Genomic DNA, 26745 nt, shown 5'->3' with positions numbered 1-26745 from the left:
TGCCCACTGCCCACGCAGCTGCCAGTGGGTCTTTCTAGAACGTTCCTGCGGCTGCCCCCTCACTGCCCTCAGGCCCACAGCTCCCTTCCTGTCCCACGAATGCTCCCCACTGGCCTCTGTCCAGCAGAGCAGCCTTGCCCGGCCCGCCTCTCCCCAGCGCTGTTGGGTGGGAGCGGCCGGTCTCTTGCTCGCCTGACCGTCCTGAGCGCTGCTGCGTAGCAGCTGAGACTCTGGCTGTCTGGGTCCCGCCTGGACCCGGCACACAGCGGTGCCCTGTGATACAAGCTGGGTTCTGCTGGGGCCCAGGAGCTGGGTGGACAAAGGACCAGAGTGCGAAGCTGCATCCGGGTCCTACTCGATGTCCTCTTTGAGTGCCGGCCCCTCCCAAGCCACGGCGTTTAAATCAAAGGGCTTCATCGTTTCCCAAGCTTGAGGTTTGCCTACAACCCGTCCGGACTTCTGTCCTGTCTGTGTGTTTATTTAATATTTACTTACATCAGTTCACTTGATTCACCTTTAACATTTTTTTTTTACTTAGCCTTATCCTAAGCTTTTATTAAAAAAAGAAGAAAAGTCGCCTATGGTGTGTGCCGCCAGGTTTGCTTTGGCCCGGCACAGAATAAATGAGGCGTACATACACGGTAACGCCCCAGGAGCATCTTGTGCCCGGCGTGGCACTCGGGCTGCACTTTGGGCCCCAGAGGTTACTTGCCGAGCCCTGGCTATTGACACTGCCCGTGCTCCTCGGGCCGAAGTCCTCACCCGGGATCCCCACCAGGCCAGACCTGCTGGAGCCAGGCTCTGTTGCTAGGGGCGGGCCCGTGAGCGAACGAGCAAGCGGATCTGGGCGGAACGTCCATCCCACCTGTCCAGTCGCATCGCTGGCTTCTCCGGCCTGAGCAGATGTGGCTTGCCTTCCACAGGGCCGCTCCCCCAGGCCACTTCCACCCTGTGCTCCCCGTGGGAGCAGGTGCCACCAGCTGCAGTGTGGTGTGACTGTGAGATTGCTCATTCCACCTGTAGCTCTGCAAGATGGCATGCCCTGACTCCTGCCCTGTATCCTCTGCCTTCGTCAAAAACCAAGGGAGAGGGTAGGCAGTCAGCACAAAGAGGCGCCGCTTGGGCCACTCGCCTCACGTACAGGACTGCCTGGGTCCAAGTCTCTGCTCTTCTTCTGATTCCAGCTTCCTGCCGATGCACACCCTGGGAGGTGGCAGTGATGGTTCGAGTGCTTGGGTCCCTGCTACCCATGAGGGAGACCCAGGATGAGTTCAGGGCTCCGGGTTTTGGCCTGGCCCAGCCCCAGCTGTCGTGGGCATCTGGGGAGTGAATCAGTGGATGGAAGACATCTGTCTCTGTCTCTCTACCTTTCAAATCAATAAAATCAAAACAGAGGCACACACTATGACACAGTAAGTTGAACCACAGCCCGTGACGCGAGCATCCCCTATTAGTCTGCTGGTTTGCGTCCTGGCTACTCCACTTCTGACCCAGCTCCCTGCTAACGGACCTGGGAAAGCAGCAGAAGATGGCCCAGGTTCTTGGGCCCCTGCACCCATATGGGAGACCTGTATGGAGATCCAGGCTCCTGGCTTCGGCTTGACGCAGCCCGGCCATTGCTGCCATTTGGAGAGTGAACCAGCAAATGAAATCTCTCTCTCTCTCTCTCTCTCTCTCTCTCTCTCTCTCTCACTGCCTTCCAAATAAATACATAGATCAGCAGTGCAGCAGACTGTGGCACAGAGGTCAGAGCGTGGTCTTTGAGCACAGGTGGGGCTCAGCTCTGGGCTCTGCAGTTAGCAGCTGGGGGGACTTCAAGGAAGCGACTTAACGCCGCTGCACCTCAGCAGCTGCAGGCTCCCCGTGCAGATCAGCGTGCACCAGCCAGAGTCTCCTGCAGGGCTCGTGGAGACACAGGTGCCTCCCCCCCCCCCCCCCCCACCGCAGCCCTGTCTGGTTCCTGCCTCAGGGTGGGGACTCAGGCTGGCTTTCCTGACAACCTCCCGGTGCTGCCACTGCTGCCGGCTGGGACTGGGACTGGGACCGCACTTGGAGAAGCAGTGTCCTGGCCAGTAGGGAAGGGGAGTGGCAATGAAGCCACATGAGCCGGGGGGGGGGGGGGGGGGGAGTCGTGCGTGCTCAACAGACGTTAGTTAAAGAGGTCTGGCCCTCTGTGAATCCCGGACAGGTGGGGGTCCGGGGCCTGGCCCAGCACCCTGGGAGAATCACCTGGCTTCTCTGAGCTGCCCATCTTCTCATCTTCACAGTGTTGTCCTAGGGGGTATCTTTTCGGGATAGCCTGAGCTTCCTGGAGGGGCTCGGTACACAGCTGGCGCCTAATGAATGTTTCTTGCACTCAGTGGAGCAACAGAGATCAGCGTGAAGGTGAGGGATGGCAGTGCAAGCAACACGGGCTCAGGAGACACGGGTCTGGGCTTCGCACCCCCGACCTGCAGGGACCAGCAGGTGCTGGCAGTGGGCGGGGGTGAGGTGAGTGTGGGTGTGGGGGCAGGGCGGTGTGGGGCCGGGGCGGGGCCCGCCCAGCATGGAAGAACAGTGGAGACGGCGCCTTCAGAAAGGGCAGGCTCGGGACCGGCATGGTGGTACAGTGGATTACGCTGCCAATTGTGACGCCAGCATCCCGGCGGCTCCACTCTGCTCCAGCTCTCTGCTAATGCACCTGGCAAAGCAGCGGAGGATGGTCCAAGTGCTTGGGCCCCTGCCACCCACGTGGGAGACCCGGATGGAGTTCCAGGCCCCCGGCTTCAGCATCCAGCTTCAGCCTGGCCCAGACCTGGCTGTTGCAACCATTCAGGGAATGAACCAGCGGATGGAAGGTCTCTCTCTCTCTCTCTTTCTCTCTCTGATGCTCTGCCTTTCAAAGCAATCACTCCGTCTCCCTCTCCACACACTAAAAGTGAGCTGAGCCCAGTGTGGTCATTGGTCTGACTGCAGGAACCATTCATGGGAAGCCACCCAGGAGTCAGGACTGACCCAGGCCACAGCTGCGGGCTCAGGGTTGACCTTGGCCTTGGGCTGGGATCCTTGAGCCCTTGCCCTGCACAGGGCCCAGCAGACGGCGGTGGGGAGACAGCCTGGGCTCACGGCAGGCTCCCCAGAGCCCAGGTGGAAATCATCAGGCCCCAGACTGGCATTTGTCATCGGGGCATTTATTTCATGTCCCTTTGGTACAGGCCCTGGGGCCTGGGTGGGGGATGGGGCAGGAGACCGGGCAGGGGGAGCAATAAATAACACGGACAGACAGAGCTCCCCTCCAGACACTGAGGTTAAAGGGGGTTAGAGGGGAGCCGCGATGTGGGGGGAGATGGGGCTGGCGGGGGTGGGGGAGGGAGGCCGGGCCCCCAGGACCTCTCTGTCCCCTGCCCCGTCCCCTTCCTGCCCCATCCCCCACTACTCTGGGGAGGAAGGGAGCCCGCAGCCAGCGGGGGCCAGCGAGGGTCCTGAGGGGTGGGGGGTAGCCACACAGGCACGCCCCCAGCTTCCTCACTTGACCCGGATCTCGGCGTACTCGGCCAGCTCCTCCGTCAGGGTGTAGCTGTCCTTGGTGGGCCGTTTGCCCAGGTCCGAGTGGGAGTAGCTCAGGCCCAGCTCCGGGGGCTCCCCACGCAGGCCCAGCAGCCTCCTCTCAGCTCCCAGGCGCTTCTCGCTCTGTGAGGAGACACCGATCGATCGATTGAGCCGCGCAGGCGCGCTTGATCGATCATCGCTCGCAGGGTCGCCGGGCCGAGCCTGGGACGCCCGGGAAGCGGGATCCTGCCCGGGGCACGCCATCTCCCCACTGCCCAACTTGGAAGCTGCACGCAGCTCTCAGATTTCTCCAGCAGTTCTGGGGTGTGGGAGGGGAGGGGTCACACAAGTCAGCCCATGGCACCTGCCCGGTGGAAACGCACTCAGTGGGGGCTCCCCCCAACACTGGGAAACACCTGCTGTGGCACGCCTTTCCCCAAGTCTGGGGGATCCTGCAGCTCCGACTCTGGCCTCCCCAGCGTCCTCTCCATCCTCTCCCTCCCCCTGCCACAGGACACACACACAAGACGGAGGCCACAGACGGGCGGGAGCAGCGGTGGGACATGAGAGACAAGGCTAGGACTGCTGGACAGGCCAGACTTCCCCAGAGACCGCCGTGGACGCCTGACTGGGACACACACACATGCACGCCAACCCCGGGGCCCGCTGAGGGCCCAGGGGCTGGCACACTGAGGCCCCCGGAACCTACCTCCCGGGGCGCTAGTGACTCTCCAGGGTGGAGACCTCTCTGGACTATTGGAGAAGGAAACGCAGTCACAGGTGCAGGCAGGGACCACGGGGGCTGCCGTGGACCCCACAGCCCATCACCTACTCCGCGGCCTCAGCCTGGCGCCTCCTCCCACACGTCCAAGGCCACCCAGCCCCCCACGCCTCCTGCCTCTCCCCTTCTGCCCTTGGGTGTCCCTGATGTCCAGGTCCCTGGCCAGCCTGGAGCCACGGTGCTCGGGCCCTCACCTCATACTTCTCGGGGGCCCCAGAGATGCGGAAGTCGCTGCTGAACAGGACGGGAGGGTTGTCCCCCGCCGAGAAGCTGGGGCTCTCCGTCACATTCTTCCTGCGAGAGAGCACCCATCAGCCTCCGGGGCAGCCCCAGGCCTCCCTCTGCCCGCCCTCTCTGTGCCCCATCTACCTTAGGAGTTGGGCCCAAGGGACCCCAACATAGCTCCCTCTCTCTGAAATGAAGCCCTGGCCGAAGATGAGCCCCCTCCCGCCCCCCCCCCCGGGCTCTGCTGCTTCGTGGAACCCCAGCCTCAATTCCCCAGGTCCCCCCAACACACGCTGTGGTGCACACGGGGGGCAGAAATCTGTCAAGGAGACAGCTGATACATGTGTGCCACGAAGAGCAAAGGGGACAGCCCCTCGGGGTGCTGGGGACTGTGGTTTGGGCTGTGGGACCGACACTGGGCTCTCCTGTCACGCTGAGCATGCCCGGGGTCACCGACGACCTGTGCACCGTGCCCTGAGTGGCTCCTGACCCACACTGGCTGCATCAGCTAGAGCCCCCGTCCACCAGGAGCCCCCCTCTTCCTGCCACCTCCCGGCCTCCAAGCCCCCTCCCAGATCAGCCCCGGCAGGCACTCACTTCCTGCGGGTCTGGGTGACGTAGCAGACGATGGCGATTAAGATGGCAAAGGCGACCACGGCTCCCACAGGCCCAATCTTGGCCCACATCAGCCGGTCTGAGGATGGAGAAGACCCGGGGGCCTCAGGGCCACTGGTAGCAGGACACGTGCTGGGCTGTGATGGCCAAAATGCACTACAACTGGCACATCCTGCCCTGGCTGCCTAGCGTGGAGGCTCCCAGCTCCGTGTGTGACCCCTCTGGCTGCTGGCCGGCCCAGGAGCAGGCTCATCAGAGGCAGGCCATCTCAGGGCAGCCTCTTCTCAGCAGCCAGCAGGGGCATCTTGGGCCATTCCCTGCAGGTGGCACCTGGCCACGCTGAGCAGCTGGTCCGGTGAGGCTTGGGTGGGCCACATCCCTCCCATGGCCCCCACCCCCAGGCTGCAGCACTCACGGGCTCCCTGGAACGGCAGCTCCAGGCTCTTGGTGCCGTACAGGTTCCTGGAGGTGCAAATGACCCGGGGCGGGGCCTGGGCCTGCCCCCGCAGCGTGAGGATGCTGGTGAGCAGGAGGCCGCTGCGCTCCGAGTACACGAACTCCCGCTCCGTCTCGTTCACGGTCACGTTGCGTGAGGGCAGCTCGAAGGCCACGGACGGCTCCGGGTTGGCTTTAACCACGCACAGGCACTGCACCGTGTCGCGGGCCGCAGCACAGTGCGACTCCAGGAGGATCACGGGGGCAACTGTGGGGCCGAACCGAAGGCAGAGTGAGAGGAGGGCCAGCTGCGGGGGCTGCATGTAGCCCCCCACCCCACCCCGGGGCCTCCCACTCCGTCCTCTGCCTGAGCGAGAAACCTAGCTGCTACTCAAAACACTGAGAGAAACTGGCTTTGGGCCCTGAGCCAAATCCCTTAACCCCCATGTCCACTCCGTGGTTCTGACTGCCTCGCTGGGGACCCTCGGGGGGGGGGTGTGACTCCAGTGGGTGCTGCAGCCCACTCGCTGGGTAAGTTCCCCAAACACGTGGCTTTTAACACCAGCCCCCCAACCCCGTGCTCAGTACTTCTTCCTTTGGAACCCCAACAGCCGCTTTGGGGCACTTCCTGTGGGATTTACTTTGGGGTAACTCCAGCTGCGGGTTTGGCCACGTGGAAACCCTGAGTCACAGAGCTGAGAGCCTGCCCGCTCCGTGTCCTCTCTCTCTCTCTCTCTCTCTCTCTCTCTTCTTGTTTGCCCATGAGACCTAAGGCACAGCATGGGTGCCCCCTGCCCAGAGCCCTCCTCCAGGAGCTCCCTGAGTCACTTAGAACAAAAGGCAGATGCTGGGGTCCACAGGGACCCAGTGCACTCACTGCTCTCCCCCTCTCTCCCCTGGCTAGCCCCAGGCCTGGTCCTGACTCGCCCATGCACTTGTCCCCGAACTGGGCTCTGCACAGGGAGTCTCGCTCTGTCTCCACTCTGCCCCCCACAGCAGGAAGGGACGAGCCCCTGGATTCTCCCCACTCTCCGAGTGTCACACACAGAGCCAGGCGGCCGCCTGCTTCCTGGCCTCCAGCCCTTGCCCCAACTTGCGGTCCCCACCCCCAGAGCTCCCTGCTTCCTCCCTGGAGCCCCCGCCCCCGTCACAGGGCTCACCACTGCCACCAGCAGCAAACGCCACCTCCCACCGAGGTCGTTTTATCACACTTGGAAGGCAAAACCTGCTCACACTGGGGCAGAAGACCCTCGGCCCAGCCACAACCCCTGTTTGCAGTTTCCAGCAAGAGTGAATGTTCCAGAAAGAGGAATGGGCCAGGGAGCCCCTCGTGTCTGCAAGCTCTGTACCCTAGATTCAACCAGCCAGGGATCGAAAAAAACCTCATCTGTTCTGAAACATCCGGGTTTGTTCTTACTGGTCCCTAGAGGCCACACTGTGACAACTGATAACAGGGCGCTGACCTTGCACCAGGCTTTATCGGTAATCTAGAAGTGATTGAAAGCGTACAGGAAGCGGCTGGCACTGTGGTGCAGTGGGTTAAGCCTCCACATGCAACACCGGCTCCCCATATCAGAGCACCGGTTCAAATCCCAGCTGCTCCACTTTGGACCCAGGCCCCTGCTGACGTGCCTGGCAAAGCAGGGGAAAATGGCCCAAGTGCTTGAGCCCCTGCCACCCCCAGGGGAGACCCAGATGGAATTTTAGGCTCCTGGCTTCAGCCATTTGGGGCCATTTGGAAAATGAAGCAGCAGATGAAAGATCTCTTTCTCTCTCTCTGCATCACCCTGCTTTTCAAATAAATAGATAAACAAAAATAATTCTCAAGCAAAGCTTACAGGAAGACGTGGGTGGGTAATATGCAAACACCATGATGTTATGACAGGGATTTGAGCACCTGCAAGTTTTGGGAGCCACGGGGGGTCCCGGACCCCATTTCCTGAGGACACTGAGGGACATCTGCAGCCACAGTAGGGTGCTCCCAGCTGGAACCTCCCTGTGCACAGCTCAGAGTCTGCTAAACACAGGGCTGGGCTGCAAATGCAGCCGAGACAGGCAAGCATTCCGCTCGCCACAGGGCTCACCAAGGAACACATCCACAGATTCTGTTCCTCAAAACCTTCCAGAGGCCACGCGGGCATCCCGGGGGAAAGCCAACACCGTTATCTGTGGACAGAAACTCAGTCACAGCAACCTGGCAGGCCCACGCAGCCAGACACCAGACACCGTGCACTGCGCGCAGAGAGGCTGTGGTGAAGCCCAGCTCTGCCACCTGCTGGCTGTCTGCGGCCACTACACCTCCTGGCGCCCGGAAGATGGAATTCTCACCTGTACAAGCAGGGGCTAGGGAGGATGGGAGCAGGAAGAGGGGTGCACACGGAACACACTGAGCACCCCACCCAAGCCAGCTCTGAGAGGAGATACTGCCATCCACGCCCCTCAGAGGAAGGGACTGGGCTCAGCAAAGGGGAGACCACTGGCTCGTGCACCCAGGTTGGGGGCAGAACCAGAGCTCAGAGCCAGGTCCGTTCAGCTACATCTGGTACCAGGCACCAGGAAAGCTTCAGTTCCCTTCTGTGAAACGGGGCGGGGAGCGGGGGAGGGAGAGTAGTCCCCTCCCCCCGTCTCGTGGCTGTGAGAACAAAATAGGTCAGCACACACAAGGAGCTCGGACTAGTCCCCTGCACATCCTCTGTGCACGGTGCAGGGCCCTGGGGCTGACAGGCAGGCTGGGGGCCCAGCTTGGGCACCTCCCAGCACAGTGAACCCCAAAGCCATGGTGCCGTAACCAAGAACAATGTAGCATTTACAGTGCACCCGGTAGAAACAGCAGATGACTTAGAGCCCCTGGAGCAAGCTGTGCAGAGGCCCAGAGAAGCACGAGGGGCCACAGGCGGGGCGGGGCCACAGGTGGGGCGGGGCCACGGGGGTGGGGGGGGTGGGCCCCTGCAGTCCTCAGGCACCAAACCTGTTTGTTTTCTAGGAAGTGGATTAATTAAGTGCCTGGGTGTCAGGCAGTGTGGGGGAGGGGAAGCAGCTGGGGATTTGGGGGCGGGGGGGGGGGGTGTGTGTGTGGATAGGGGTAGGGAATCTGGAAAGCTCTCGGTTGTGGCCTGCACGGCCTGGGGAGCGGCTGCCCCTCCCCCCTCAGTTAAGGGGAGGACGATGAGGCCACAGGCCAGGGATGCTGCAAGATCAAAACTGCAAGCCCAGGGCAGGCGCCGCGTGCTGCCTCTGCTCCTGGGGCCTTGGCGGGGTCTGTGACTTGCCTGAAAATGTGCTGTGTCTGTGACACAGTGAGCGCAGCCAGGCACTGCCAGCAGATCCGCAGGGGGCTCTGACTGTACCCCTGTACCCCGCATCAGAGTAGCTCCACCCCCACTCCAGCGTCCTGCTGATGGGCACCCTGGGCGGCACCGGTGTTGGCTCAAGGACTTGGCCACCCATGGGAGAGACCCAGATGGAGCTCCAGGCTCCCGGCTGTGACCTGGTCCAACCCAGGCTGGCGTGGGCATTTGGGGAGTGAACCAGATGCTGCAAGCACTCTGTCTCTGTCTCTCTGCCTTTCAAACAAATAAGTAAATAAGCATAAGAAAGCAACAGAACCACAGGTTTAGGGTAGAGTGGGGGAAGGGTGCCGCAGCAGGGGGAAGTGGGGGGGGCAGGGATGGAGTGGGCGGAGCCGCACACAGCCATCCGCCATGATGGCATTGGCGCTGCCAAGGAACCAAGACGGGGTGGGGGGGTGGGGGGGGTGTAGCTCGCTCGGTTTATAGGTGAGTGGAGGAGTGGGCGGCCACAGTTCTGCGTGGAAGTCGGCAGCCCAGGAATAACCCGGATCTGGCCGCCGCGGGCCGTGCAGCCGACTCGTGCCAGGGGAGCCACGGCAGGTGGCCCATGCAGGGCTCCAGAGGTGAAGCTTGTGGATCAGAGGCCAGGCCAGGAGGAAGCAGGGGAAATGCAAGCCCGGAGGTGACCTTGCAGAGCAAGTCGCTTGAGGAGGGGGAGTCCAGGCTGGGACTTGGCTGCTGTAACCCGGAGCCCAGCTGATGGGACAGCAGAGGGGATGCAAGACAGGCACTGGTCACAGAGCGGTGACAAGCTCAAGTCCAAGACAGCGGCCGCCCTCTGTTCTTGCTGGCCGTGCTGTCTCTTCCCATAAGCTCTGTGTCCCTCTCCCCACCACGCACACACAGTGCACTGCCCCCTGCACACAACAGCTGCTCCCCAGAGCTGGCAGTGTGGCACGCTGGCTTAAGACACCACCTGTGACACCAGCCTCCCTTCTCGCTGGTTCGAGTCCTGGATGCTCCACTTCTGATCCAGAGCCCTGCTAATGAGTCCGGGGAAGATAGAAGAAGATGGCCCAACTCCTTTGGCCCCTGCCACCCATGTGGGAAACCAGGATGGAGTTCCTGGTTCCTGGCTCCTGGCTTTGGCCTGGCCCAGCCTTGGCCATTGTGACCATTTGAGGAGTAAGCCAGTGGGTGGAAGATCTCTCTCTCTCTCTGTCTCTCCCCCTCCCCCATCACTTTGTTTATCAAATAAACAGATGTCTTTAAAAAGCAAACAACTGCTTCTTTAGTGTAACACACAGCTGAAGACTGCCCAGATTTGACTCTCAAATGCTGTGTGATCTTGGCCAAGTGGCACAAACTCTCTGGGCGTCAAGTTCCTTCTCTGAAAACTACAGGTAGTAATAGAAGCCCTCTCGCAAGGACATCAGGAATGAGTGGGTCCCTGTACAAGGCGTCCACTAGTGCCCGGTGCATAGCACAAGGGCCAGCTCTCTGGGTCAGTGTTGAAGCTAATGCACACGGCCAGTGGCCGCAGGATCCAGAACTCTCCCTACCCAAAGTGCACCCCGCACTTTCTCACACACAGGACCGTCAGTTTCTGGCTGTGGACTCACGAGGAAGCCACAGGGGTCGGCGTGCACGGGGGAGTTCCCGTGTCCCAGGGGGGAGTGGGCTGCCGGTGGGGGGTACTCACACTCCACGGACAGGTTGAAGGCGGTGGCCCTCTGGCCGAACTGGTTCTCGGCCACGCACCAGTACTCGCCGTCATCCTCGGGGGTGACCGCCGGCAGCTCCAGCTGCAGCTCGCTCTCGTAGATGACGGTGGCCAGGATCTGCTTCTCCTTGAAGATGGTCAGGATGGGGTCTGGGTTGCTCTGGGTGGAGCACAGGATGGAGACCGTCTCCCCCTCCACGGCCACCATCGTCCCGTTCACTGTCGGCTTCCAGGGTGCATCTGTAGGGGAGACAGGACAGGGGCTGATGGCGGAAACCAGGAGGGGCCTTTTGTGCCAGCCAGCTGCCACCCCCACGTGTGACGGCCACGGCAGTTCAGGGTGGCTCCGGTCGGCTGAGGCCTGGCTCTCTTGCTTACAAGCACGTGGGCTCTGCAGACAGAGCGCTCCTCTATGGATCCTGGGACTCGCCCTCCCCAGCTCTGTGTGCCCTCACGTCTGAACCTCTCTGTGCCACACCTTTCTCATCTGGGAAATGGGTTTAGTAAGAGTCCCAACCTCTCAGGGGTGATTGTGGAACACTCCCTGGGTGGAGCCGCAAGGAGGGAAGGCCTATACTTCCGGGGAAGAAAAGTCCTTGTCAAGGTCCCCGCGGGTGCCTAAAGGTCAACCAGTGAGGATCAGACCCGCCTCTACCTTTAACCCCCACGCCCTGTATCTATAAAAGGAGCCCTCCCAATCTCTGACGCGCGACTTCCCCGGCCCCCACTCATTGCTCTGTTGGGACCGGGGAACCTCGCCCGGGAGCGGAACCCCAATAAAAGCCTGTGAATTAATTGATTCGTCTGCCTGGGAAGATTTGTTACGCGCCAGACACCTTGCACTGGGAATCTGCTGAGACGTAGGCACGGTGGGGAGACGCTGCAGACATCGGCAAAACACACGCTTTGCAACATGGGGGTAACAGAAATAAAGGTAGTAACAGAAATAAAGGGGCGGTGAGTTCTAATTAGAGCGGGGAGGGAAGGCTTCGGTGGGGGGTGGGGGGTGGGGGAGGTGAGGGGGTCACCTCAGGGGAGAGTTTAGGTGTTGCACCAGGATCTGCCACTGCTGTTATCCCCAGCCTAAGCACTTTGGATCAACATCTGTGAATGGATGCAGGGATGGAGGGGTGGCCTCTCCCAGGTTCCTGGCCCAGATTCTGGTTCTGATGGCCCCACCCCAGGCCCCATAATGTTCACGGGGACCAGATGGGCCTGGGCCAGGCCTGGAGTTCCCTCCACCCTCCCACTTGAGTGACAAGGGGCTTATTTTGCATTTTTTTTTGTTGGGGCCCCCCCGGCACAGAACTCTCAACCTCCAGTTCACTCTTCAACTGTGCCTGCAACATTTGGGGATGGGCTGGGCTGAAGCCGGGAGCCAGGAGCTCAACCCCGCTCTCCCACGTGGGTGGCAGGGGTCCAACTACTTGAGGCATCCTTGCTGTCCCCCAGGCACTGCCTTGGCGGGAAGCTGGAGTCAGGCGCCGGAGCCAGGGATGGAAGAAGGCAAGTGGGTGTCTCAGAAGGCACCTTAACTGCTAAGCTAAACGCCCACCCCAGGGGGCTCATTAAAATGCAGATTCCCAGGCCCTGCAGACGTCTACTTCCCGCCCCCCCCCCACCGTGGGGCCCGGCTCCCCTCCTCTCCCTCCCCCTCGCCCCGCAGGTGCAGGCCCCCCGCCAGCGTCTCACACATCACGCTGAGCTCCACGGTGCGGTTGTCCTGGCCGTAGGTGTTCTCTGCCAGGCAGGCGTAGACGCCGTCCTCCGCCGGCGTCACCTCCTCCAGCTCCAAGTACAGGCTCTCGGCCACCGCCTCCCGCAGCACCGTCCCGTCCCGCATCCAGGTGAGCAGCGGCAGCGGGTTGCTGTCCGCCCCACAGACCAGGCTGACGTGCGAGCCCTCGATGGCCTCCACCGAGGAGTTCATCTCCACAATCACAGGAGGGTCTGGGGTCCGCGGACACGCGCGGGGTCAGCCTGCAGGCGCCGCCCGAGCTCTCTGACCCCGCCCCCGCCCCCGCCCCAGGCCCCGCCCCGGCCCGCACCCGGGCTCACACTTGACGTCCAGGCTGGCGTAGCCCTCGAACTGCAGGGTGGTGTTGGGGAAGGCGGCCTGGCAGCCCAGCCGGTGGCCGTTGGCCTCCCTGGTGGGCACGAAGTGGAGCAGCGACACCTGGACCCAGGTGCCTTCGTCTTCCCGCAGCCGCCCCAGCACGGCCGGCTCCCCCAGGCCCTCGTGGCCCAGCCAGCTCAGCTCTGGCCGCAGCTCTGGGCAGTTGTCCGGCACCATGCAGCTCACCTCCACTTCCGTGCCCGCCACCACCTCGGGGGGCACGACGATGTTGGGGGTGTCTGGGAGAAAAGCAGGGTTGAAGGAAGCGGCTTGGGGCTCCCGGGCAGCCTCGCCTTGCCCAACTCCATGCCTGGCACCTTGTCCCCTCCCCGCCCCTGGGTACCGAATTCCCTTCCAACACAAGCCCCCCCCCCCCCCCTGGAAGCCCTCCACAGACCCAGGCAGGAAGCAGTAATGACCAAAGTGACACCAAGTGTCTCAGGGGTCGCAGCGGCTGTCGCTTTGCTCATTCTGCGGATGAAGAAACTGAGACCACAGCCGGTGCAGCGAGAACCCAGCCGTCACACCTGTCACTCTCGGTCAGCACCTGCGCCCCAGACATTACGTGATCCCCTAAGGAACCTTCCTGCTTCCCGTCCTTCTGGCCGGGCATGTGAGTGTGCGTGTGTGTCTCCGGTGCACTGCCATCCTTCAAACTGGTCGTGGGACGTGGAATCAGATGTTTATTTTGGTGCAAAAATTTGTTCTGGAAGCTGTGCATACAGAGGTCTTCAGAGACATTGGTGAGAAATGCACCTTTAGGCGTGGATTCCACAACCACGTGGACCCAACAGGCCGGGTGGGGCACAGCGGGCTCGGCCGCCGCCTGCAGCACCAGCATCCTGGATGGGTACAGAGTTCCGATCCAGCGCCCTGCTCATGCGCCTGGGAAAGCAGCGGAGGAGGCCCAACTGCTTGGTCCCGGTCACTCATACAGGAAACCTGGATGGAATTCCCAGCTCCTGGCTTTGGCCTGGCCCTGCTCGGAGCTGTTGCGGCCATCTGGGGAGTGAACCAGCAGATGGAAGACCTCTCTCTCTGTCTCTTCCTCTCTCTGTAACTCTACCTTTCAAATAATAAACTTTTTTTTGTTTTTAAGTGTACCCAAGAGGCCAGCACTGTGGTGCAGTGGGTTAAAGCCCTGACCTGCAGGGCCAGCATCCCATATGGGCACTGGTTTAAGTCTGAATGTTCCACTTTTGATCCAGCTCCCTGCTAATGTGACTGGGAAGGTGGCGGAAGATGGCCCAAGTGCTTGGGCCCCTGCATCCATGTGGGAGGCCCAGAGGAAGCTCCTGGCTCCTGGCTTCGGATCAGCTCAGCTCTGGCCATTGCAGCCATTTGGGCAGCGAACCAGTGGATAGAAGAGCTCTCTCCCTCTCTCTATGCCTCTCTGTAACTCTGCCTCTCAAATAAATCAAAATAAATCTTTTTTTAAAAAGTGCACCCAAATAAACTTATCTTTTAATTCAATTTCCATGAACTTTTAAAGTCACCACATATGTGTAGTGTGTGTGTGTGTGAATGTGTGTGTGGCTATAGTTTGTGTGTGTGTGAATGTGTGTATATATGGCTACAGTCTCCATGTGTGTGAGGCCTGTGTGTATAGTTTGTGTGTGTACTATATGTGTGTGCTGTGTGTGAATGTATGTGGCTGTGGTCTATGTGTGTGTGTGGAGTATGCGCGCTGTGGTCTGTGTATAGTTTGTATGTGTGCATGTGTAGTTTGTGTGTGCAGTCTGTGTGTATAGTTTGTGTGTGTATGCTGTGTGTGTGCTATATGTGTGAATGTGTGTGGCTGTGGTCTATGTATGTATGTAGTGTGTGTGCGCTGTGGTCTGTTTGTGTAGTTTGTGTGCTGTGTGTGTAGTGTGTGTGTTGTGCTCTGTGTAGTTTATGTGTATGTTGTGATCTATGTGTGTGTAGTGTGTGTATGTGCGCTGTGTGTGTACTGTGTGTAGTGTGTGTAATGTGTATGGTTGTGTGTGTGCTGTGGTCTGTGTGTAGGCTGTGTGTGTATAATGTGTGTGGTTGTGTGTGTAGTTTGTATGTGTGCTGTGTGTGCTAATGTATGTGTGCGCCGTGTGTGTAGTATGTACATGTGTGTGGTAGTGTGTGTACGTATGCGGTGTGTGTCCGTGTGTGGTCTGTGTGCTGTGTGTGTTCTACGTGTGTAGTGTGTGTGTAGTTCATGTGTGATCTATGTGTGCAGTATGTGGGTGTGCTGTGTGTGTAGTTTGTGTGTGCATGCACTGTGGTCTATGTGTGTAGTTTGTGTGTGTGTGGTCTGTGTGTGTAGTATGTGTAGTATGTGTGTGTAGTGTGTGCGTGTGTGGTCTATGTGTGTGGTGTGTGTGTAGTTTGTGTGCACATGTGTGATCTATGTGCATAGTGTGTGTGCTCTGTGTGTGTTCTGTGTGCATAGTTTGTGTGTGTGGTCTATGTGTGTGCTGTATATGTAGTGTATGTGTGCTGTGTGTGTGCTATGGTCTATGTGTGTACTGTGTGTGTGCATGTATGGTCTATGTGTGTCTGTGTATGTAGTGTGCATGCTGTGTATGCGCTCTGTGTGTGTGCTGTGTGTATAGTTTGTGTGTGCTGTGTGAGTGCTGTGTGTTGTGTGTGTGTATGTGTGAGTGCTGTGTGTGTGCTGTGTGTGTGTACCTGTGTGATCTCCTACCCCAGGGCTCTAGTCATGCTCCTCATAGCCCCCATGCTGCTGGGGGACCTGAACCTAAGGGCTCCAGCCAGGAGGGCCTCTGGAGAAATCAGGCGGAGGGCAGGGCTGCAATGGCCATGGGCCCTGTGCCCACTGCCAAGTCTGGCCGGAGCTGTGTCCCATTCAATCAGCATCTGAGACTTAAGAATGAGATTGCACTGAAAAGTCTGCGCTTCGCTTTCTCTTGGAAGTGCAGGATGCCGGCGGGGGGGGGGGGGCGCGGGGAGGCGGGGTCCTGCCTTCTGTGCCGGCATGGCTGGCGTGGCCAGCTCTGCCCTCGCCCACTTTAAGTGCCGTCCGCATTCCCATTGTACAGAAGAGAACACCAAGGCCCAGAGGAGTCAGCTGCCCCAGGTCCCCCAGCCCCGCCCCTGCCCCAGAGGGGCCCCGCGGCCTCCAACAGCACCTGCTATCCGCTGAGGGCAGCGCGACTATTTTGGCCCCCGCTTTGCTCATTTCTGTCGGGTGCATGATCCGTGTGGGCACTGAGGTTTGCACCCAGGTCTCGGCCACGCCTCCCACACCTGCCGCCCAGGCCTCCTGGGGAAGGGGTTGGGGGGGGGGACTGCCTGCTGCGCCCCGGCCCTCCCCAGCGCCGCCCCAGGCCCGGGGGGGGGGCACTCACTGATGATGTCCAGCACGCTGTGCTCTGAGAAGGTGTACTGGTTGTAGCCCCCCAGGTCCCCGCGGAAGTAGTACTTGCCGCCCAGCTCGGGGCTGAGGGTGCTGAGGAGCAGGGTGCAGTTGCGCAGGCCCAGGTCCCCCAGCAGGCGGCTGCGGCCCTGGAAGCTCTCGTGGACGACTTGCGTGCGGGACTTGAAGACCACCGGCGGGTAGTTCTTGGGGTAGGGGCTGTTGAAGTACCAGACGCCATGCACCACGGCGGGCCGCAGCTCATCGGGGAAGTCGAAGCGGCAGGGGATGGAGACACAGGTGCCCTCGAAGGCGGAGATGGACGAGGGCATCCAGGCACCCCAGTGACCCCCACGGGAGGCTGTGGGCAGGCAGGACCACGGCAGCTGAAGGACCCGTCCCACGCGTCACTCCCTCTCCCACTGCTCTGGGGGTCCTGAGAGCCACAGACATCCCCCCCCCCCAGCCTGCTCAGGGTGGGCCGCAGCCGAGGGTCCCGGGCACTCCTGAGTCATTACCTGAAATCATAATCCAAAACAGGGGCAGCGCCGTGAGGAATATCATTGTGTACGGCAAGTGAGTGACAGCTGGAGAGGGAGAAGACAGGGTTCAAGGTCAGCAAAGTAGGCAGGGGCGCTCTGCATAGGCTTCGGGAAGGGGCCCCGACCAGATGTGTGTTGCTGCTATTTATAATTGCAAACACTGCCACGGCGCTGGCCACGTGCCCGGCCTCCGTGCCTGGCTCTGCTGTGCAAGCCCGTATGAGCTCTTTGAGACAGGTGCAACGATGAATCTCCTGTTACAGCTGAGGTCCAGCGAGATCACGCAACCTGCCCCGCGGCAGGTCTACAGTCTCAACCAGCAAGTTCTCTGGTCTCCCTGTGGCCGTGACAATGTGCGTCCAGATCGCCACCACCGTCGATGAAAGTTAAGGACAGAGTGCAGGCTGGTACCTGCCCCACGCCTCAGCTTCCCTGAGTAGGGAATGTCAACCTGGAACAAAAGTCAGACAGGTGCAAGGGGGCGGGGCCTAAGCATTCAGTGCCCCCTGGCCTGTGGCCTGATGCCAGGCTGCCCTCGAGGTCTCTGCTGCCCCGAGGAAACTTGGGACCGTCCCACACGACCTTGACGTTCCTCAACCCCCCCAAGTAGATGTGGGATGAACCGTGGGGAGGGAAGGGGAGAGGCTGCAGGGCGAGCGAGGCAGGGCTGTGCCGTGAGTGGGGCGAGGGAGCAGATGTCCCCCGGCCGAGGCCTGGGGGTGGCAGGCAGGGACCCAGCCCATCAATGACTGGGTTTCACGGCATCAGCATTCCCAACATGCCGCGGGAATTCCTGCCGCCTTCTCCCACCCCACAGGCGGCCGCTGGTGTCCCCACCCTCACCAGAGGCCGGCACCCCGCACAAAAGAGCCCTGTTTCCTCTGGGAGAGGGTGCCTCGTGCTGGGGGGCTTCTCGGGTAGGTGGGAACTAAGAGAGGGGTCGGCACGCGTGGGGCCAGGATGGACTGCGGCCGGCAGCAGGATAGTGAGCCCCTGGCCCCCCGCCGCCCTGTGGGTCGCGCTGCGGGGTTGGAGCCAGGATTTCCAAGTGGCTGCTTCTCCCAGCCTGTGCGACCCTCGTCCCACAGATGCTGACGCGTGCTCAGGCACACGCAGACGCTGCTAGGAAATGTGACAGATCCTGACCCCCCAGAAGGAGCAGGCGCACACATCAGCGACTCGTGCAGACGCGGGACGGGGCCAGGCATACACACCCAGCCGCCTTGGGCCCGTGGCTCCCTTGGTCTCAGAGGCAGCCCTGGCCTGTCCGTCTTCCTGTCCACCACACACCTGCCCAGACCTGGGCCCAGCACTCAGGCACACACATGGCCCTGTACGCGTGCATCGCTCCCACTCAGGGACCTGCAGCCACTCCCCGCCCTGCCCCGCATCGGGGCGTGACTCTAGACGGATCCACCCAGACCACACAGCAGCTGCCAGCACGGCACCCGTATCAGCAGGGTACAGGAGACGGGCACAGGCGAGGACGAGCCTGAGACCCGGGCACGCAGGTGAAAAGAACGCGGAGACCATGCATTCCGTAGAATGCGGTAAAAACCGCTCTGGGGGCGGCGCCTGAAACAATCTGTCAACATGACTTCTGGCTCTCTAAGGACCACAGCCTGTGGTTGCCAGGGTGGGATTTCAGAGGCGCGACCGCGTGAGGAAAAACAGCTCCAGGGTTTCTTTAGCACAGTGTAGTGGACAAAAGCCGAGAGGCGCTGCTGGAGACACACAAGGAAGGTGCTTGGGCAGGCGTGCATGCACGCGTGAGCGAACGCAGCTGGCGTGCGCCCAGGTGCAGCAGCTTGCTCACCCACACACCCCGGACCCCGGCCCCCATCCAGGTGACCGATCACCTGGGCACCCTTCTGCGCTTCGTCCAGCCCCACAGCACTGCCACCCCATCGGCCCCAAACTTGGGAGCCCCAGGGGAGCCACTCCTCTGGACCCTGCAGCCAGGAGGGGTGCCCAGGACGGTCTGCCTATTCTTTCTCTCTGTGGCTTCTTTCTAAGTCCCACCTCTGTTCCCCACCAAAGCACTGGCAAGCAACACCGTCCCCCGTCCTAAAGGAGTGGCCACTTGCAGTGACCCACTGCAGCCAGGAGCGCCTCGCCTTGCACGAGCCTTGGGCACCGCCGCCACCCGAGCTCCCGGCCTCTCGTCCTGCCCCCAGGCTGCTCTGCCCTCCCCCGCACGCCCTGGCCGTCTCCACTGCAGTACTCACTTGGATGCTCTGCCTTCTGCACCCTCTGCTCCGCAGGCCCAGCTCCCAGTCTCCTGGCCTCCCAGGGTCTAGGCCCCCACTTGCTGGCCCCTCCCCTCCCTCTGGGTGCCAGGGGCCGCCTGCCTCCAGGGCCCAGCTCCTCCCTGCCCCTGGGGGAGGGGGCACAAAGGGGCCCTTGTCACCGCAGGGCTCGGACCGGGCAGCCTGATGCCTGGGTTCCACTCGCTCCTTCCTGGAGGGGATGGGGGGTGGCTGCCTTGCTTGCTCCCCTTTCTTCATCACCGTGCACCCTGATTCTGGGCCTTGGTGGGGGCGTGGCCTAATTTCCCTGGAAGTTCCAGCCTCAAGGACGGGCGGCATTGTCTTCAGTGCATTTTGGTGGCGATATTAGGTGCAACCTGGATCCTGAGAGGCCAGGAGAGGCTGGTGTGGGCAGGAGGAGGAGGTGAGGCTAATCTTTCTCACCGTCAGCCTCCATGTCACCTCTGCCCTCTCTGTAGCCCCAGTCCCCCGGTCATCCGGGTCTAGTTTCTTCTGGAAGCTTCCTGATACCTGAGCTGACCCTGAGCACTCACTCCCTACACGGGCCCAGGCTTCGTCTGCCCTATTCTCCATCCATCTCTGCTCGGAACCAGCTCCAGGCACAGAGTTAAGCTTCGCCAACAAGCAGCAGGTGGCTGGAGGTGTTGGTCTTACATCCTGTCCTGGAAAGCTGCCCCACCCCTCCCCGTCTTGCTCCCAACTCTGACGCCGGCCACAGCCTGCTCACCCTGTGGGCTCAGTAGCATGGATGCCACCTCTTCCCGGAAGACTTCCCGCCCACCTTGCCAAGCCAAACCCCTTGATCTCGGCGCCCTCCTCTCCCTGGCCCTCAGCATGCTCGCTGATTTGCCCTCTGGGTGTGCTATGTGGCTCCTTGCTTTCCCATCAGCCCATGGGGTCTCAGAGGACAGGGCCACAGCAGAAACCTGTCTGTCTGTCTGTCTGCCTTTCCGTCCTGGGCTCCTTGTGTCCCCTAGAGCAGCACTTGCTATGCAGATGGTTGTGCTGGCCTGGGTGAGGACCCTCACGTGCACAGTGTCCTGCCCAGTGGCCATGGCCTCTATGAGGTGGCCCTTGGTGCTGGAGGAGGGGTGACCAAGGGTAGCAGTGTTCTGCCCAGCAGCTGTTCAGCCTCCTTCAGACCCGAGCAGTGGAGAGCCAGGGTCCTTTCTCCCAAGGGAGAACCCAGGGGTGAGGGGCGGGGAAATCCCTGCAACGAGGGAGTGGGGAGTCAGCCGGGGGGGGGGGCGGGAGGCTGGAGTGTGGGGGGAGTCCCACCCCCACCTCTGCTTCATGATGTCAGACTCTGCCCGTGCCTTTCCCAGCCAGGGACAAAGGCCCATTGAGAGTGGGGTGGGGCTTGAACGCCTGGGTCCCCGAGAAGAGAGGGGCCTGGTGCATGGACTTCGGAGGGGACACCAAGCTCCTGGGGTTCCTATGTCACAGCCCTAAGCATCAACCCCGGCCCCATGGGGCTTGTGCACCTGTGCAGTCTGTGGGTGTGGCCTAAGGCTGTCCCAGGTGCACAGAGAGATGCACAGAGAACCCTGACAACCCCCGCTGAGTGCTGCAGGCTTGGTCTCCACCCATGAGAGGGAGACAGGTGGAGAAGGGGAGGGGAAGGGGCGGTGCTCTGCCCACAGGGCACAGCTGCTGGCTGACCCAGCCAGATCACCTGATCTTTAGAGAAGGCTGGGGTGTTGTTTTGCTAAGGCTGCACACTGGTGGCTTCAAAGCCAGGTCAAGGCGGGTGAGCGGGCGGTGCAGGAACAGGGTTCAGCTGCCATCTGGGAGGCATGCACCCCATATCTGAGTGCTGATAGTGCTGGTTTGAGTCCTGCCTAGTCCATTTCTGATCCAGCTTCCTGCTAATGTGCCTGGGAAGGCAGCAGAAGATGGCCCAAGTGCTTGGGTCCCTGCCACCCATGTGGGAGACCCAGATGGAGTTCTGGGCTCCTGGCTTCAGCCTGGCCCAGCCTTGGCTGTTGCAGGCACTGGGGGAGTGAGCCATCAGATGGAAGATATTCTCTCTGTGTCTATCTCTCTATGTCTTTCTCTCTCTCTCTCTCTCTCTCTCTCTCTTTGTCTTTCAAATAAATAAATGCATAAATAATTTTTTAAAAGAAAAAGCGTGAGCCCAGTGGTTAAGACACCAGCTAGGATGCCTGGGTCTCAGAGTGCCTGGGCTCCACTCCTGGCTCCAGCTCCCAATCCCAGCACCCTGCAAACCCAGACAGAGCCTGGGAGGCAGAGGGATGGCTCAAGTGGTTGCGTTCCTGCCACAGCTGCAGGGCGCCTGAGCTGAGGTCTCCATCCCCTGGTGGCTGCAGGCACTTGAGCCAGCAGGTGGGAGCTCCCTGTCTCTGGTTCTTCACATCGACGCGGCTTCCACCTGTCTGCGTCTCTGTCCACGTTTTCACCTTGGACTAGGCTTCGTTGGAGCCTGACCACCTCCGTAAGAGATGGCATTCTGCGGTTGTGGGCTGAGGGACTCAGCTCAATCCGGAACTTCCCGAGTGTTTAGTGAAGCATCCTGGTGTTCAGCTAGGACTCCAGGTTTAGCTAAAGCAATGTGCAGAGTGAGGAAGCAAAACTGCTCTGTTGGGACAATGACGCTCTCCAGCCCACTCCCAGCCCAGTGCTGTCTGGAGTGGAGCTGGCCACTGGCCGCCCTCTGTCGGGGCTGGAGGCTTCACCCCGCAGGACACAACCTGAGCCAGCAGCAGTGGCGGTGGCATCACTTGCGAGCCTATTGGAAATAGGGGTTCTAGGGCCCCAGCCCACTCCTGCTCGCCCAGGAACTCTGGCCACCAGACCCAGCGATCTGCAGCTGAACGGGCTCGCCAAGAGGTGAAGTTCAAGTGCTGAAGTTCAAGTCCCTCTGCTTCACAGCCTCAACATCTCTAGGACCACGCCCACCCTCACCCTGGACGGCCTGCTTGGGAAAATGAGAAGAGCACCTGTTGTCATTAAACGCAATCAGCCATTTTGGGTCCCCCCCTCCCCGCTCCGTACAAACCCCCTCACATTTAAGAGGCATTTGCCAGTTTCCGGAACACTTTCGAGTTCACCCCTGCGCTGAGTAGCTCAACAGCCAGATGAGCTCAAGGCTGGGGAGGGCTTGTCTCTGCTTTTATAGCTGAGGAGGCGGGGCTTCAGATGGGGAGAAGCCAATCGCAAGAGGGCGGAGCTGATAGGCGGCCAAGCTCCCCACAGCTCCTCCCACACCACCAGCCTGCAGCGGCTTCTGAGACAGAAGGCAAAAGTTGGTAGTGGGCAGGGGTGATCTGGCTCCCCGTTGTGTTTATTTTGGCTCGCAGAATGTTGATTTAAAAACTCAGATTCCTTTTAACACTTGCCAATATCTTAATAATCGGGATATTTTGCCTAAAATTAAGGCATTTGGGGAGCAAACCAGCAGATGGGAGATCTCTTTCTCTTTCCACTCCCCCCTTCAAGTTAAATTAATAAAAATGTTTGAAAAGGAAAATGGAGGGGACTGAATTCCTTGTGAAGGTGGACAGTGCTCCCATGCACTTCACACACAAAGGGCATCCTTGCAGACAGAAAACAACCTGAAATCTCCCGTGGGAAAGCCAATGCCTCATTGGTTTACAGTGGCTCTTGGGTTCCCGGTGGCCGCTGGCTCCCAGATCTCTTGGTCTCAGGAGTCCTTTACACTCTGAAAAAACTCAGGACCCCAAAGAGTCTTCAAGTTTCTGTGTGTTGTATCTACAGTTGCTTTGAAATATGCTGTGGCACAGGGAGCTACGCCTCCACCTGCGGGGCCAATATCCCACAGGGGTGCTGGTTTGAGTCCCGTCTGCTCCACTTCTGGTCTAGCTCTCTGCTATGGTCTGGGAAAGCAGTAGACGGTGAACCAAGTGCTTGGGCCTCTGCACCCCTTTGAGAGACGTGGAAGAAGCTCCTGACTCCTGGCTTCAGATCGGCTAAGTTCCAGCCATTGCGGCCATTTGGGAAGTGAACAAGCGGATGGAAGACCCATGTGGGATGTCAACACTGAAGGTGGCGGCTTCACCTGCTACACCACAGCGCCGGTCTCTCAGCTAATACCTTAGTAGTTTCCACTTTGTCAAGCCCTAGAAGGTGTGTTCCCCCCCCCCCCAATCCCTTAATAAGAGGGCTTAGTAGGTGTTTGAGTTGTCTTCAAAGAGACGCAACTTTAAGTTTCATCTAAATTCAGGGTCTCTTGAAGTAGGGGAAGACGGGGAATTCAGAATTGGCTTCAGCAAGCTTTCCAGCAACCGCCAGGTCGCAGCGACCCTGCCCAGCCCAACAGGCAGGGGACAAAAAGCCCCTGGCGGAGGCATTTGGCAGGAAGAAAGAACCTCAGATTCTGATGTGGAAAATAAAAGAACCATCCATTTTATTGCCAGACAAATGTGGAAGGCGGCAGGAATAAATAAGGGCGGAGGGGGGCCGGGGCCGGGCGGGCAGGCGGGCAGGCTCTAGGTCTTGCAGCAGATCCCACATTTTGAATTCCTACAGCAGCTGCAGCAGAAGATGCAGATGGGGAAGTGGGTGTCTCGCCGGCTGAGGCTGTGGGCAGCAGGCTGTGGGGCGGGAGGGAGGAGAGTGAGCGGGCACCGGGCCTGCGTGGGGTGGGAGGGAGGGGCTGGGGGGCCGGGCAGGGGGTCCGCGTGTTCTCACCATCAAGCTGGTCTGGGCTCCGGTTGTGTCCTGCGGCTGGCGGGCTGCGAGCTGCTGTGTCTGGAAAGAGAGGGGGTACTGAGGGTGGCAGCAGAGCGCCTGCATTTGCCCTGCCAGCCTGTGCCGCCCCAGTGCTCGGAGCCACGGCTCAGCTGGCCCCGAGGCGGCATCTCCCGGTCTTGCTCTTTATGCCTTGCTTCAGGGCAGCCTTATTCTTCTTATTCTTTTTTTTTTCTTTTTTAAGATTTATTTATTTGAGAGGCAGAGTTATAGACAGAGAGAGGGAGAGACAGAGAGAGAGATCTTATGTCTGCTGGTTCACTCCCCAAATGGCCACAAAAATGGCTAGAGCTGGGCCAATCCGAAGCCAGGAGCCAGGAGCTTCTTCCGGGTCTCCCATGGGGGTGCAGGGGCCCAAGGACTTGGACCATCTTCTACCACTTTCCCAGGCCAGAGCAGAGAGCTGGATAGGAAGAGGAGCAGCTGGGACTTGAACCAGTGCCCACGTGGGATGCTGGTGCCATAAGCCGAGGCTTAACCTATTATGCCACAGTGCCAGTCCCCTCCCCCACCCCAGTCTTATTCTTAAAAACAGCCCAGATCTGTTCTTCCTTGGGACATCACTCTCCCTTGCCCAGATACCAGCGCCAGCCTCCTAGCCAGTCTCCCTGCCTCTTGCCCCCTGCATCCAATCTGTTCGCCACATAGCAGAGTGGCCTCTAACAATGCCAGTCGGTTCTGGACTCCTGCACGCCTATCCCCGCCCTCCGAGAAGAATCCGTGCCGCACAGTCGCCCACCGGATGTAGCGTGATCTGTCCCCAGCCCCCCCGACCCCCAGCCCTTCATCACCATCCAGTACACCGTGCGTCCTCTGGCCCAGTGTGCTTGGGTCTCCCATCCTCCAAAGCAAGGTCAGCACCGATTCCCCCAAAAGCACTCTCGCTTGTCTGCCAGCCCCTTGATTGCACCCACGGGTATCTACCACCATCTTCCATGTTGTACGTGAATAGCATTCACAAAACAATGATTTTTTTGTTTTATTGTTCATTGACTAATTCCTTGACCAGGACTTCAGCACCGCCAGAGCCTAAACCTTCTCTCCCATCTCCCTCGCTCATTGCCTATCCCCACTGTGTATACAGTGGCACTTAAATGCGCATGCAACTCCATGCTGCATACCTTAAGCAGCTGCCAGTCACCCTGAGCTGTCCTGAGCTCTGCCCGGTGCCGGGGGCTCTCCAGCTGCGCCCGGCAGCTCCCTATCCTGCCCCAGTGTCCTGCCAGGATCCAGGTCCCGGAGGCTCTCACCTGCTGCTGGAGAACCGAGCCGCTGGTCAGGCCAGTGAGAACAAGGAGCAGGAGGCAGGCAGCCTGAGTCTGCGCGCTCAGTGCCATTGGGCTGTCTGTCGTCTGGCTGTCCTGCTGTCGGGTCTAGGGCTGGCTCTGGTGTCTGGGTCAGTGACAGTCACTTTTATGGGGCCTGCCGGGGGAGGCAGTGGTCTGAGCCCCCACCCCTTTGCCCTAAACTCATTTCCAAGAAGGTGGTGGCGCCGAAAAGGCGGGAGAGAGATAAGCGGGAACAGAGTGACAGGGAACGGGGAGGGTTGTGTCACCCTCCGCCAGCAGCAGTGTGTCCAGGGGGCGGGGCAGACGAGGCCACAGACACATGCCGCCAGCCAGCCACCTGCAAACCCTTTCCCCGGCATGACGTCACTCTGCTGGTCTCGGGAAAATCCCCCGTTTTGCCCCAGATGTTGAACAGGTGGGCGAACCCTAGCCTCGCCTACACACCAGGAGCACAGCACCCAGGCACCGGGCCCCTCTGCAGCACCCAGCAAGGTTGAGGGGGGCATTGTTGTGGGTTCGCTCCACACACCCACAGCAAACCCAGGTGCAGGGGGTGTTGCGTTGGGGGAGCCCCCAGGTGTTTTCCACATGTTAGAACACTTTGAGACGTGGCTCTGGAAGTGGGAAATGAAGTTTGAGTGAGCTTTTGATCCTACAAGTCAGCAGTAACAGTTGCAGTAGCATTGGGTACCTGCGTGCCACCCATGACTCCCTGTGAACAGCCAGGGCCCCCAGCCTCCAAGCAGCTCCCACCTGCTGGCCTGCCCCACCCAAGTCTGGTGTCCAAGTCACAGGAGAGGAAGTGAAAGCAGACAGGGACCACCCTTGCTCGCCCAGCACATGCAGGCCTGTGACTCCAGCCCAACCCAAACACTGGACCCGGCTCAACAGAGCAGACCGCACGGCTCACTCCAAGTCCACCTCAGTGGGTTTATTTTCCAAGCAAAGTAACTGTGCTTTCCTGCAACTTTTCAAAGCAATGGTTACTTACACCTCATAAGGGTTGTGGGGGAGTGGGGCCCCCAGGACACCTGTGCGTGGGGAGGGGCATGAACCAGGCAGCCTGTGGTGCCTTCATCATCCTCGGCCACAAGCTGGACCCCAGGCAGGTGCACACAGCCCGGGGCACTCACAACTCTGGAGCGGTCACCCTGGGGACACTGCTGACAATAGCTGGGCATCACCACGTGCCTCCCGCCCACTCCACAGCAGGCCCCTCGCACTCCCCCCATACCTGCCATGGGAATGGCCGGAGGAATGGGGATCCCAGAGGGAAGAGACCCCCCTGGGGCACGTGGGGTGGGGCAGGGAGGTGCTGGGTTCTGCAGGGTGGGCTGGACTGTGGGGCCTCGACCTCGTGAGAGGAGGCTGGGGGACCCCAGCCCGGCCACCCACTCACTGTGGCATCCCAGCTCAGGCTAGGTTTCATCATCAGTCGGGGCAGGGGTCACGCACAGGCGCCAGAGGCTCGGCGCGAGGCGACAGGCTGACGGGCCAAACCTGGCTTTCTGGCCACCTGCCCTCCCTGGGGGTGGGGGGCTCAAGGCCAGGCCCCACCATTGGCTAGCACGGAGGGGAGGGCTTCAGCCCAGGAGCCAGGTCTGTTTTCTGGAACTGCTGACAAGGGAGACCCCAGGCTCTCCTTCAACAACACGGGCCACGACCTTACCCCGGTGCCCCGCCCCACCCCACCTATGCACCTCTGGAGGACATTCAGGCCTGCCTTTCTCCATCCAAACAACGGCCTGGGTCCTGGGTGCAGATGGCAGGGGCCGACGCTGTCCTGCCCACAGAGGGCTCTGCAGACCCCGGGTTGTCTCAGGACTCAGATGGACAGACACACAGACA

The 26745-nt window shown here is 60.4% G+C and overlaps 2 protein-coding genes across 3 annotated transcripts; both read right to left on the bottom strand.

Annotated features, from left to right (window-relative positions):
• Window positions 1–3149: 3149 nt before the first annotated feature.
• On the bottom strand, window positions 3150–18971 carry MAG (myelin associated glycoprotein). 2 transcript variants are annotated; one of them, XM_051836126.2, is made up of 11 exons: window positions 18836–18971; window positions 16584–16652; window positions 16058–16426; window positions 12656–12952; window positions 12290–12547; window positions 10577–10837; window positions 5565–5852; window positions 5132–5228; window positions 4504–4603; window positions 4238–4281; window positions 3532–3669 (listed from the first exon to the last, which is right to left on the bottom strand). In XM_051836126.2, exons 2-10 carry the CDS (start codon window positions 16627–16629, stop codon window positions 4249–4251), a joined length of 1749 nt encoding a protein of 582 aa, XP_051692086.1. In that variant the 5' UTR covers window positions 16630–16652; window positions 18836–18971; the 3' UTR covers window positions 3532–3669; window positions 4238–4248. The 2 variants fall into 2 exon arrangements, with proteins under 2 accessions (XP_051692085.1, XP_051692086.1); XM_051836125.2 differs by lacking the exon at window positions 4238–4281 and having other exon boundaries at window positions 3150–3669; window positions 18836–18970.
• A 4269-nt stretch (window positions 18972–23240) lies between these two features.
• On the bottom strand, window positions 23241–25030 carry HAMP (hepcidin antimicrobial peptide). Its single transcript, XM_008249495.4, has 3 exons — window positions 24859–25030; window positions 23549–23608; window positions 23241–23451 (listed from the first exon to the last, which is right to left on the bottom strand). The coding sequence occupies exons 1-3, from the start codon at window positions 24943–24945 to the stop codon at window positions 23347–23349; spliced, it is 252 nt and encodes an 83-aa protein (XP_008247717.2). The 5' UTR covers window positions 24946–25030; the 3' UTR covers window positions 23241–23346.
• Window positions 25031–26745: the final 1715 nt, after the last annotated feature.

This window comes from Oryctolagus cuniculus, chromosome 18 (genome assembly GCF_964237555.1).
Source record: "Oryctolagus cuniculus chromosome 18, mOryCun1.1, whole genome shotgun sequence".
Lineage (NCBI taxonomy): Eukaryota > Metazoa > Chordata > Mammalia > Lagomorpha > Leporidae > Oryctolagus > Oryctolagus cuniculus.
The sequence above is the reverse complement of the archived record's forward strand: the minus strand, read 5'-3'. Positions and strand labels throughout refer to the sequence as shown.